Consider the following 12,672-nt stretch of genomic DNA (forward strand, 5'->3'; position numbering starts at 1 on the left):
TTTGGACACATATTGATTTTTTGGTATTCTAGGCCAAGGGATTTCATCATGGATTTAGCAGCATAGAAGTTCTCTTTATGCTTATTCCTTTCAGTTAAAATGTTTCTCGCCCATTTGGCAATTATGTCATAATCGATCTCACTCAGCCCATGATCTGACTTGATGATGAACACTCATGCAATGACTGATAATTTACTATGATTTGTGCATCTATCTCATAATGGTTTGTCATAGTCTTTCAAAAGATCAAAAAACCTAGTTGCGTCTACATTTGGTTCTTCATCTATAATTGAACATTCATTTGCATAACCTTGATTCATTCCAATCACATTCATAGTCATACTCCTATAAGGATTACTATTGTCATCTACAACTCTATGCATGTTACTACAGCTAGAAGTTGACCCAACCATCATTTCTATCATGATCTCGTAAGGAACATATGGTTCTCCATATGCAAACCAACATACGTATTTCTCTATGAACCTATTTTGTAGAAAATGTATCGTTATAACATATAGATCCATATTTTTTTTTACACATCTTATACGGACATCCAATACCACCTCCACTAATATTTCTTTGAATAGATTATGCGTCATAAAACCCTTAACCTTATTACAATAATTTATCATGTGCAACCCTTCAGGTGAAACTCGATACATTCAAGAATAATAATCCATTACTTATATCAAACATATATAGAATATTGATGACAACATGTGTTAAATAAATTAGGTAACATTGTTTTAACTCAAAATTATTCAATCTATTTTATTAGTGCCTTTAAATCATTATCGATTTTCAACAAAAATTCAAATTCCTCTACATTTACCGAGATTTTCAACTAACAATAAAATTAGAAAAATATGAAACGTACTCATTAAATAAGTCATTATTTATTTCATTATAAAACATTTAAGTCATAAAATTGAAATCGATTTCATCAAATTACAAATAAATATAATTTTTTAAAATTTCAAACAAACCCCAACATGTACAAATCATATATTCATACAACAAATTTATATAGAAAAAAGCTATAAAACAAGTAAACACACAAACAAAATACATATACTATATCAAAATGCCATAAAAATTAACGTTTAAAAATTGAGTTCAATAAAAAAGGGTAGTTTTACCTACTTGATATGAGGAATCCTAAAAAAAATGAACCAGAACAGGGATGCTAACAGACTAAGTGTTGAGGTGGCCGGATTTGTGGTGATGAGAGTTTAATTTGTGATAAAATAAGGAGGATTTGTTGTTATTTGTAGAGGAAAATGAAAGAAAAAGAAGAAATAGGGTAGGGGGAGAGGGGGGCCTCTTACTAGGTCATAACTTAAATATTACCGATGAATTTACTAACAGATATTAGAGACGAGTTTATTTCGTCGATGATATTATCTTTAAGCATGACACATTATTATTTTTTTCCCACTGTAAGTCTCTTGAAATACACCAATGGAAAATTTTCATAGGTTCATTAAAATCATTTTGTTTGATTTTGAAAAAAAAATTTGAAAATTATTTTTTTTGTTTTTTTATTACTTTGTTTTTAAATAAAAATACAAAAAAAAAAAAAATTTCTATTTATATTTACAAAATTTTGAGAGCATAAAGAAACAAGATGGTACAAAACCACCTTACATATATCATAATTAATCTAAAAAAAAAATATGGAATTGCTTCTTTTTTTACCTTTAAGCTTTGCTTATAATTTAGGAAGGTGGCCAGTACTGTTCAGGAACAACCTTTTTTGTTTGGATATGGTTGTTAGTGAAAAAAGAAAAATGACCCATTTTATTGGAAATAGGTCTAAAGAAATGAGATTGCCTCCAATGATATGCCTTGATGCATGGCCTTTGACATGGAAAAGGCTCTAGCTATCAAAATCAAATTCATTAGAAGGCAAAATAGGGCCTCTCTTGCCTCATCCTTTGTGGATAGGATCTTCCCTTCTTTTAGACTAGGTGTAGACATGCAGGATAAAATTAGCAGCTTTCTCTTCTCTCCCTCCCCCTTTTATGAGTTCCTTTGCTTAATCTGATCTCTCTTTTAATGAGGACAAGAAAAGCCAAGTAAAGGAAACTGACTACTCCGTTAAAAGTGCATTGCAAAGCCCATTCAAACAAGGAATGGGGGTGTGACCCTCATGACTTCCATGGAAAAAGTAACAACTCAAGGCATTTGAGGTTGTAGTAAATTAGGGTTTAGCCGTTTCAGAGATCTCTGAAGCTTAAAAGCACATGCGGGCAATTTGGAGTGATTCATTCACGGCTTAGCCAAAACACAAAAACGTTGGATTTATGCATTCTTGCTAGCTTGCTAGCTTGCTCGCTGCTTGTTCCGATGGGAATGTTTCCGTACGTGAGCAAAAGAGTGGAAACAAAAGTGGTACGAAAATAGGCTAATCTACACGATTAACTCACATTTAACTTTAAAAAATATAAAAAATAATGTTTTTTCAAGCTAAACATGGTTTGAAATGCGATATTACTACTTAAACAAAGAAATATATCTTATAATTTTAGATTATCTAAATTGATGGAATTAGATTAATTTTAATTTTTTGGATTAATGCACAATCCATGTGTAAGAGTTCATTCAGCGGGATTACTCCATATATGCACCATCTATCCTAAACTTTTCAGACTGAAAAAGGAAAAAAAATAAACAATGTTACGATTTACTTATAGATGTCTTCATACACATTGAGGCCGTACGTATATCAATTAATATGTATGCATGATGAAGAAAGTATTTGTCAAGAGGAATTGAAAGAAGGATAGATAGGAGAGGAGGGATCGAATGTATTTGTCATTTGATATAAGGTATGGATCTTAAAAAAAAAAAAAAAAATTGAAGAAATGAAGGGATCCCTTCAATCCTTTGACTCTTATCCTTTCAATTTTATTTTTATTTTTATTTTTATTTTTTATAATTTGTCATGCTTTCAACTTTGATAGATTAACTCTCATCGTTTTCCTTACTTGTTAGTCAAACAATTGGATCAATATTTACTTAGGACTTTTTGCAAAATCCATGGCTGCTAATTGGGAATATGGTGCTCGATCGTGGCATCTTTTGTTTCATAGGATGAGAGCTTGCAAGTTGTTCTCGATCCAGCTGGCCCCTCCGATAAAAACCTCCTCTTTTGGGAGGGCATGGGCTGGTAATGGTAATGTTGTCACCTATCATTTTTTATATATCCAATTGTAAATTATATGTAAAATTGTCATTTTCTATTTTGTGGCCAAACATCTATTTTGAGTAAAATTTCGGCACATACAAACTTGCTACTTCAAGCCAACAGAACCTAATGTTTGTCTCATTCGTGACAAGATGATTCTACTTTAAGTAGAGTTGTAAACTTGTAAGAAAAGAATTTGAAATGGAGATGTTACTTGATTTATCCTCTACTTTAAGTAAGGTTCTTAAACAAAAAGTCACGGGTCACGAGTTGGGTATGTTAACCGGGTTAATTATAATTAATTTAAATTTTCTCTTAAAAAACCCATTAACAGGCTCTTAATTGGGTCGTTGGTTAATCCGAGTTTTTGACTTGAATTCTATTTATTATGATACTAAACTTGTACCCTATATCGAGTCGAGTCAACCAGTTGAGCCGCCAGGTTAAACATTAAGTGCTATACATTTCGAACCGATATGAATGGCTTGATAATTAAGATGCACGTTTGTCTCATTCCCGGAGAAAGCTTGTCCAAATTCAATGGATCCTCTTTAGTCTTCACAAGTTTCGTAAAATTAATTATAGAGTGCAATGTGGGCATTTGGAATTCCATCGGTACTGCTCCACTGAGACTTCCATGCAAATTGGATGTGATGGTCCTCACCACTTGCTCCCAAAAGAGATGGCATCACTTTACGTTGTTGCAAGGTAATTAAGCAAGAGAGTTTTTGGCTATAGCTTCACATCTCTCTCATAATTTACACGGAAAAAGCAAAAACCGCAGCCACATTTGACATTGCATTCCAAAAAGATACATAATAACATTATGCCTTCAATTTTTCTGGTCAGTGAACTTGTTCATGACAATATATATATATATATATATATATATATATTTCAATGCCATCAAGAAAAATGAACTCACCGACAGATCCTATATAGAAATATTGGGGATGGTTTGTTTTGCATATATACTTGTAACCTTGGAAAATAAATAAATTAGAAGACGAGTTAATTAAAAAAGAAAGCCACTTTCCATTCCCAAAAGAAATTGTAGATCAGAAGTTAATTTACGTCACGACGTTGACACAGACTCAATAATCAAGACCAAATTTCAAGCACTTAATCACGTACAATACATTAGCTAATTCCCTACCTCAGCACTCACAGCTTATATATGATTAAGAAGTAAACACTCATATATATCCCCAAATTAGAGAAGAGCTACGATACAACATTACATAAACAAAACCAAAACGATCGACAAAGAAAAAAGGAAAGAAGGACACAAATTAAGGACTAAAATGCAGACAAACATGAATAAAGGGCTATATATGAGTACTTAACGCACTACATATCCCTCACTTCAAACATATTGCGGTTTTTGACGACAATATCATACATGTGCATGGACTTGAACTTGTTAAAATCCTTAGGGAGAGAGATGAGATGGACTGTGGATCTTATGTGGAATTGTAGGAGATCCGGGTCATCATAGTACCTTTCCCACCCAAGTGAAGAAAGCTTTCGCTCAAGAACAGCATAAGAAGTTATAACCTCATTACTTGGAGTGTGAACTAGCACTTTTCGCCTAGTATTTGACCCTTGCCGACTTCCGTCTAATGATTCAGCTCCTGGATTCTCCACCAGCCGAACCACGCCATTCTTGAAAACCCAAACACCAGACATTTTCCAATGCTGCTGAGGATAAAGATGGAGTGAGAGTTTCTATATGTAAGCGTATGTGAGTGTGTTCAAGGTTTTGTAAGTTTGGGATGGAGTTGGTCATGGGATAGCAAGGTATTTATAGAGGCAAGTTTGTGTTCGGTAATTGTGATGCTGGCAAAAGTGTTTTCAATTGTAAATATATAATTAAAATAATATTTTTTTAGTTTTTTTTTATTTTTAACATCAACACACATCATCAAGTCCATCAAAAAAATCTATAAATATTAATATGATAAAAACAATTCAAAAACTACTTTAAAAAGCAAATTAAGCCAAAAAAAATACTCTAATACTAAAATCTTGGGTCAGGGTTTCGTTAGGGACATATGTAGCATCAATTTAATGTGGACCATTTTATCGGATTGAGAAGAATCCTTCGCATTTTCTTTAGCCAAGTCTTTCGTTAACCCCTCACGATGGGAATCTTTGTTTTGTTTTTGAAAGGATAAAAGAGAGAGATAGAATGACTGATGGATTGCAACCTTGCATTCGAGAGAATACTAATATTAAAAGACTTTACAAAGTTCCTATTTTTTAACGAAAAGCTATCAAAATTTGTACATTATAGATCAGCTAGCATTCGTATCTGGGGGGGGGGGGGGGGGGGGGGGGGGCATCACATATAAAGAAGAAAAAGGATGTTCGGCCGGGGAGTGTAAATCGATCATGGAAACTGTGTACGTAATTTTCATGTAAGTTTCCTTAAATCAATGTAATTAGTAATTACTTGCATGTGCATATAAAGAGATGAAGATGCTATAGATGGTAAAATCACTTCTTATTATCATCGCAAGTAAAAACCATCAAAGATATTTAAATCTTACAATGCCCCAGAATCCATTTTCACTGGAGGTTTTTTTTTTTTTTTTTTTTCAAACAAATCTTGGGATGGATTGGGAGAAAGGGTAGAGGGCACCCTTGTTTCTGTAGCTCGAGGTATATTGAATCTCTAATCGAATGAAAGTAAAAGACAAAAAAGAACAAAAAGAGGGGGGGAGTGGAACTATTGTTAAAAAGAGAGAGCTTAATTCATCTTGAGAAAAGACAGGTATAAAAGAAGTTGAACGGTCATGGAATAAAATTTCCATACGTAGAAAGGAGGGATCGATGCTTATGTACGTGAATACAAGAATAATGTCTTTTTCCAAAGCCTGGGAATGGTCCGTGGCGGGGGAAAGAGAGATCAAGAAACGTGAGGGGGTGTGGGATGGGACCAAAAACTGATTCTCATTTCTCCATTCTGGTTCGTTGGAGATGGGAGTTTTCCTTTTGCAGGAGGCCTAACATATGTAGATTAACAAGGGCCTGTGCCTAACTGTTGACCATTTACTTCATTTACTCCCAACTTTTTACTTTTCTCCGAGTTGAACCACTACAGTTCGTGTGAAACCAAAAATCATGTGCAAATTCCATGCTACAAGAACACTAGCGTTACTACACGTTCGCAGAAGAGCCGTATACATGATTAACCCTGTGAATATGACACTGATATTTTCACAACTAGCCACCCCTAGTCGGTATTTATTAAGCAGGATTTGCATAGCGATCTGTCGATTGTGGGCAATTTTCGAGGTTGAGGTGGTTCGGCCCCTTTTGTTCTCTAATTAAACAACGGAAGACCTGTGTTGTAAATATCTTACAATAGCCAAGCCAATTATTGGGACAAATTAACTGCTCAATGCATGGTAAGACATTGAAGTATAAGATTTGCACTCAAGCAAGGGAAAAATTAAGGGCTTCAATTAAGAGATCATGAGGGCATTTCTTCTAATAGATTTTTCTTGTTCCAACGAAATCTGTAAGGGCATAGAGCTGCATCATGTGTCTTTTTTTCCCAGCGAGAGATCCAATGAATCTTGGAATACATGATAGAGGTAAAACTCATCAATCCATCAAATTGAAATTCGTAGGAGGTTTGCTCAACAGTGACTTGTTTTCATAAGTATGACTTATAAAGAATAATATGGTGTATATTGTCACTTTATATCTTAATAATATTACTTTTTGTATTATAAAAAAGAAACAAATACATTGTGTTTAACTCTATTCTTATGATTTTATCCTTATTAGAGGTGATTTTCATAAAAAAGAAAAGGAAGGATTATAATAGATATATTATGAGCTTGCTCCCTATGATAAACCTCTTTAAAAAATATATCGTTTTTTTTTTCATGAGAATCGTATTGTTACTCCATTAAAATTTAATTTTAAAACATTTAATGTGTGTGTTTTATGAAAAACAAGAATTTTATTAATCAAATGATTTAGCCATCAAGAACAAGGCTAAACAGGAGAAGAAAAGTAACAATAGATAAAGCCAGGAAATTTACAAACTAAACATAAATCAAACAAATTTAACTGACTTCCATGTTAACTTAAAAAAAAACAGACAAATAAAGTAAAATATAAATCTATAAAAGAAGACTATAACTATGCAATCTAATCAGTTTCTTTATAAACTTCATGTTTGGCCAAATGATTCGCTATGAATATGTGTAAAATTCACATGAGAAAGCATAAGACAGACATTAATAATGTGTGTTTGGTATTGTGGTAGCTGTTATGGTTGTGGTTTGAAAAAAGTTGTTTTATAAAAAGTACTTTTACTTGAAGTTGGTTTAGAAAAATATATGTTTGGTTAAAACTGTGGTTGAAATTGAGGTTGAACAAAAAATAGTTTAATGTGTTTGGTTAAAAATTGTGGTTCAATTTGATGTTATGGTATAATGACCTAAATGGACTTGATTCATAAAGTTAATTTTCAATTACATAAAAAGTAATCTTACAACCAATAAATTATTGCAAAGAGACCTAAACATATTAGAACAATATTTTATAATTGTGTCATTAAACTTGCAACAATCCCATCACATATGTAATCCATTCGCGAAGGCCTGTGGTGTCTTTGGATTTGTGAATGTAGATCCACATCAATTAGAAAATCATCGGGAACAAAATCAGGATGATGATTCAACTCCATAAATACCACATCTTGCATTGAAGTTCTTCTAATGTAATTATGAATTGTCATGGATGCGACAACAATTTAAACTTGTGCCTTGTAATTAAAGGATGACATATTCTGTAAGATTTGCCATCTTTTTTTCCAAACTTCAAATGTACGTTCTATTACACAGTGTAATGAAGAATGCACAAGGTTGAAAATTTCTTCATGATTTTGTGGTTGTCCTGGCCTCCTAAATTCTTGCAAATGATATCTCTAACCTCTATATGGATCTAAAAATCCATATTCATTAGGATATCCCGAATCAACCAAGTAGTATCCCTGTAAATACATATAAATTTTTTGAAATGAAAAATGCCAAAAAACAATTAACATTAACATATATATATACACACACATACACACGTTACTACCTTCTAGTGGCTTAGAAAATTTTATATGTGGATTGTCAATTGCCTCGAGAAAAATTCATGTATCGTGTGCACTACCTTCCCAACCCGCCCAAACAAATGTGAATTGCATGTCAAAGCTATATATAGCCATAACATTTTGGGTCAGCACATCTTTTCTTCCGATAAATGGAATTTGGTTTTCAGAAGAAACACATGCACACACATGTGTACCAATGATAGCTCCTACACAATTCTAATATAAGAGAAACCATCAACAAGCATCAATTTGAGCTGACTAAAAAATAAATTTCACAAATTTATTTAATAAAAAGCACCATCAATAAATATGATTAATTACATTACCTTGAAATGAGGCATATACCTTGGATTGTTCACAATTTCACGCGGTGTGTTTACAAACCCGGGATCTGCAGGTTGTATTAAATCTGTAGCGAGCAAACAAACTGATTTAAGAACTTCATTAAAGTACCTACTAATAGTTTCTCTTAAATGTTGAAATCTCTCATGAACTTCCCTGTTGGATGCACCCAATGCTATTGTATAAACAAATATTCCAACTTTCTCAAAAACACACATTCTTTTAGATGCTTTTAACCCATATTGGTTTTCAAGTTGAAAGCAAAGACTTTGAAATGTCGTCACATCCATCCTAAACATGTTTATACAGCGTGTCCAATGTCCATGTAATATTTCATTCAACCATTGCATTCCAGTGTTGTACGAATCCATATAAGGTTCCTTATATATATAAGTATTATAATATAATGCGAGGGCACCCGCCGTGCGTAGAACCAATTTTTGACGATCAAACTCCCTTTTCCAAAACAACTCACCTTCTTCATCTGAATCGTCGTCGTTGTTGTCATCATTATCAAAACTGTGATTACCATTGGAATCTCCATCGTTATCAGAAGAATGACCATAATTAACGTAACCAGCTATGTTATTCATTACATCATCATAAACCCTGTCAAAAAGTGCTGAAAACCAGTGCGAATCCATATCTATCATGACATACCAATTTTTTGTGAATAATTGAAAAGCTTAAGACTTGTTAAAAAAAAATGGATTATGGAGATCGAAATACTATATTGTAAAATATTATCTTACCCTCGGCATTACTTTTATATTACCATATATAGAATCATTTTATATCCTAGCATAAAAAAATAATAACATTTACTATAGGTTCATTTCCATAAAAATCAATAAATAACGATCTTGAATTAAATAAGACTAGTAATATTATTTCATTTCTCTTATAATGTAGTTTTGCTGGCTTTGCAATTTGTAGGAGGCTATATTTGTTTGCAATTCAGTCCTTTTATTAGTTTTTAAGTACAATTAATTTTTTTTTTCCAAAATTCCTTTTATCTCTAATCAAAATTTCCAATTCCACATGCTATAAACAAACTAAAAAATAGTATTTGCAGATATCAAAATGGGAATTTAAGAAAGAATTAACAATTCACATTGGATAACTGTGATTTTCAAAAAAGAAAAAGAAAAGAAAAAAGAAAAAGAAAAAGAAAAAACCAAAGATATGCCTCCACATCGTTGTTTATAGTCTTGTTATGGTCTCTAGCATAAAAGGCCATGAATTTCTACCCCTTTACTCTCCCAATGAACACCATAAACATAAGCCTTGTTGACCTTGATGTCGTAGCCTAGCAACCTTGTTGCCCTTTTCATTTTCAATTATGCAAATGAACAGACATTTACAAACCTAAGAATGCATTTTGTTTATAATGAATTTCATAACATTGAAAGTAATCAGCTGTAACTAATAATAAATTAAATGCAACTTACTTATTACAGATGTAAAAATACCAGCAATGAGCAACACCATCAATTACAAACCACCATACCTGATTGTAGTTACTATAACATTCGGTTTCTACCTGGAAATTGACAATATGAAAGTGATATTGCCTTCCCATACTTACTGTTATTTATATACAAATACATAGGAATAGAACTAATATTCCAAAATAGTTACCTAACTTTCAAAAGCATGTAACCAAACCATTCAACAACAAGTAACCCAACTGAAAATTTTGATTTTAACAACCTAAACCTAACATTCAAAGTTAAGTATCCAAACTTTCAAATTGCAATAATACTAACTGCACTTTTTGCATGTATGAAACTTACCATTCAAGAGCAAGTAACCAAACATTCAAAGTTAAGCATCCAAACATTCAAAGTGTAATAACAACAAGCATCAATCTCGGTTTCCATGTATTAAACCAACCATTCAACTGCAGGTAACCCAACTGAAAATTTTGATTTTAACAACCTAAACCGATCATAATGTCAAAACATACATGGTAATGGTGTTCCAAGTACTTGGTTATGGAAATACACAAATACGTAGGCAAATTCACATATTTCCAGCAACAATTGCAGCATAGGAAATCTGAAAAGAACAGTGGAAAATATTTCAGACAATTAAAAATGTTACTGGAATATAGTATTCAACATAAATGAAAAGACATGAATAGGTTAATAAGTTAAAACCTGACTTTGTCCATCTAAGTTTTTCTTTGTTGTTCAAACATTATTTTCAGCCATGATATTTTTCTATCAATAGAACCCATTGCAACCCACATCTCTCTCTTGCTCCTCGCACAAAAGAATTCAATTGCAAAGGTATGTAAAGCACTACCAAAGTTAACTCCATCAATAGACTGCAGTTCTTCCATTACCTCTTCAATGCTACAACCTTTTTATTTTTTTATCTCTAGAAGGAGTTGTGCTCTCTCTGGTCATGGAGACAGACTCAACAAGTTGATCCAGACATATAAATAATTGTGCTCCCATTCCAGTTCCCCTATTATTTTTTCGGCATTGAGGTGTAGTGTTATGTGAACCCTTTCTCTTTGTACTACTGGGGTTGCTGTTACTGTTTGCGATATTGCTTCCACCAACCATATTGCTATCATGTATGAAATAAGGGATTGCATCCTCTTCAGGGTCGCCACTTCCTTCTTCTCTATTAGTTTCCTTATTGGTTGTATTTCTCATTCCAGCAGCCCTATTATCTTCATCTGATAATAGTCCTTGTGAGGGAATCCAAACATATTCTCCCATGACCGTTCTGTTACTAAACATGATATCGTACTTGGCACACAACGAGGGCTTTATACTAACATGTTTAAACTTCTTTGCGCCTCTCATTTCCTGTGTAATGAAAGCTGGATGTACTTAGCAATGATAGTAGATTAATAAATAATACAACAAGACAAATAATTTTTTGAGGCTATTGATAATGAAAACTAACCTGAATTTTTTGTTTCCACCATTCATCAGTTGCTGAGATGGTCCCAAGTTCAGTCGACCAATCAACTCCAGTTTTAGTTATTAATTTTTTGCATACCCTCCAGTCCTTTTTAATCCCATCCCATTTGTTTTTAAGCTGATCTTTTGTTAATGAAAGTCTTGTTTGCTCTTTGAATGATTGTATGAAAAATTTCCAGCCAGCTTTGTCGAAATGGGTGTTTGGTCTCATGCCTCTCTCAATAGCTTTAATCCAAATGTCACAAAACGTGTGCAACATTGCCTTGGTCCAAGAAGCTTTTTATGTGTGTCAGACCCATCCATTGCTTAATGGTTGACAATACAAGAAAAAATGAAACAAACAATTAACTATATAAACAAAAGATTGAATGCTGATAAGGGCTAAAATAAGATACTAACAGAAGAGGAAATTACATTTCCAACAACAGGTCAACCAAAGAAACTAACAAGAAATTGAATGTTGACAAGGGATGAAAAAATAAACTAACAATTAACTATATCAACTTAATGATTGACAATGCAAGAAAAAATGCAACAAACAATTAACTATATAAACAAAAGATTGAATGCTGATAAAGGCTAAAATAAGATACTAATAGAACCCGAAATAACATTTTCAGCAAAAGGTCAACCAAAGAAACTAACAAGACATTGAATGTTGACAAGGGATGAAAAAAGAAACTATATCAACTTTAACATCCACAGTTGACATGCAATTAACTAGTTCAATAAAAGATTGAATGATGTCAAGTGTGAACTAAGAAACTCGATCAGCTTTACCATACACAGTATATAAAATTTAAAGCTTGACGACATTTGCCTTGTAATTATCAAATAACACAACTGTTGACAACAATGTAATGAAATTCTTCGACATTTTACAATTGAAGCTGGTGTGTTCCATTACAAAACTAATAGGCAATTACATTTGTCAAATTAATCCACAATAATTGCTCAACTATTTCTTGACAAGGGAAAGAACATCTAAAACTACCCACGGATAACTCAAACCTTTAATTGTGTTTCATCAATTATCAGGGGATTTTCTAATTAGCAAAGGAAATTAGTAATTT

At 32.7% G+C, this 12,672-nt stretch overlaps 1 protein-coding gene and 1 pseudogene across 1 annotated transcript; both read right to left on the minus strand.

Moving 5' to 3' along the window:
• Positions 1 to 4,294: 4,294 nt before the first annotated feature.
• LOC18110904 (flowering-promoting factor 1-like protein 3) lies at positions 4,295 to 4,986 on the minus strand. Its single transcript, XM_006389174.3, has one exon. The coding sequence runs from the start codon at positions 4,880 to 4,882 to the stop codon at positions 4,544 to 4,546; it is 339 nt and encodes a 112-aa protein (XP_006389236.1). The 5' UTR covers positions 4,883 to 4,986; the 3' UTR covers positions 4,295 to 4,543.
• Positions 4,987 to 10,833: 5,847 nt separating this feature from the next.
• On the minus strand, positions 10,834 to 11,902 carry LOC127905676 (L10-interacting MYB domain-containing protein-like; annotated as a pseudogene).
• Positions 11,903 to 12,672: the final 770 nt, after the last annotated feature.

This window comes from Populus trichocarpa, chromosome 8, assembly GCF_000002775.5.
Source record: "Populus trichocarpa isolate Nisqually-1 chromosome 8, P.trichocarpa_v4.1, whole genome shotgun sequence".
Classification (NCBI taxonomy): Eukaryota; Viridiplantae; Streptophyta; class Magnoliopsida; order Malpighiales; family Salicaceae; genus Populus; species Populus trichocarpa.

Coding starts and splice junctions, on each gene's coding strand:
- LOC18110904 (XM_006389174.3), bottom strand. CDS start 4,882: ATGTCTGGTGTTTGGGTTTTCAAGAATGGCGTGGTTCGGCTGGTGGAG.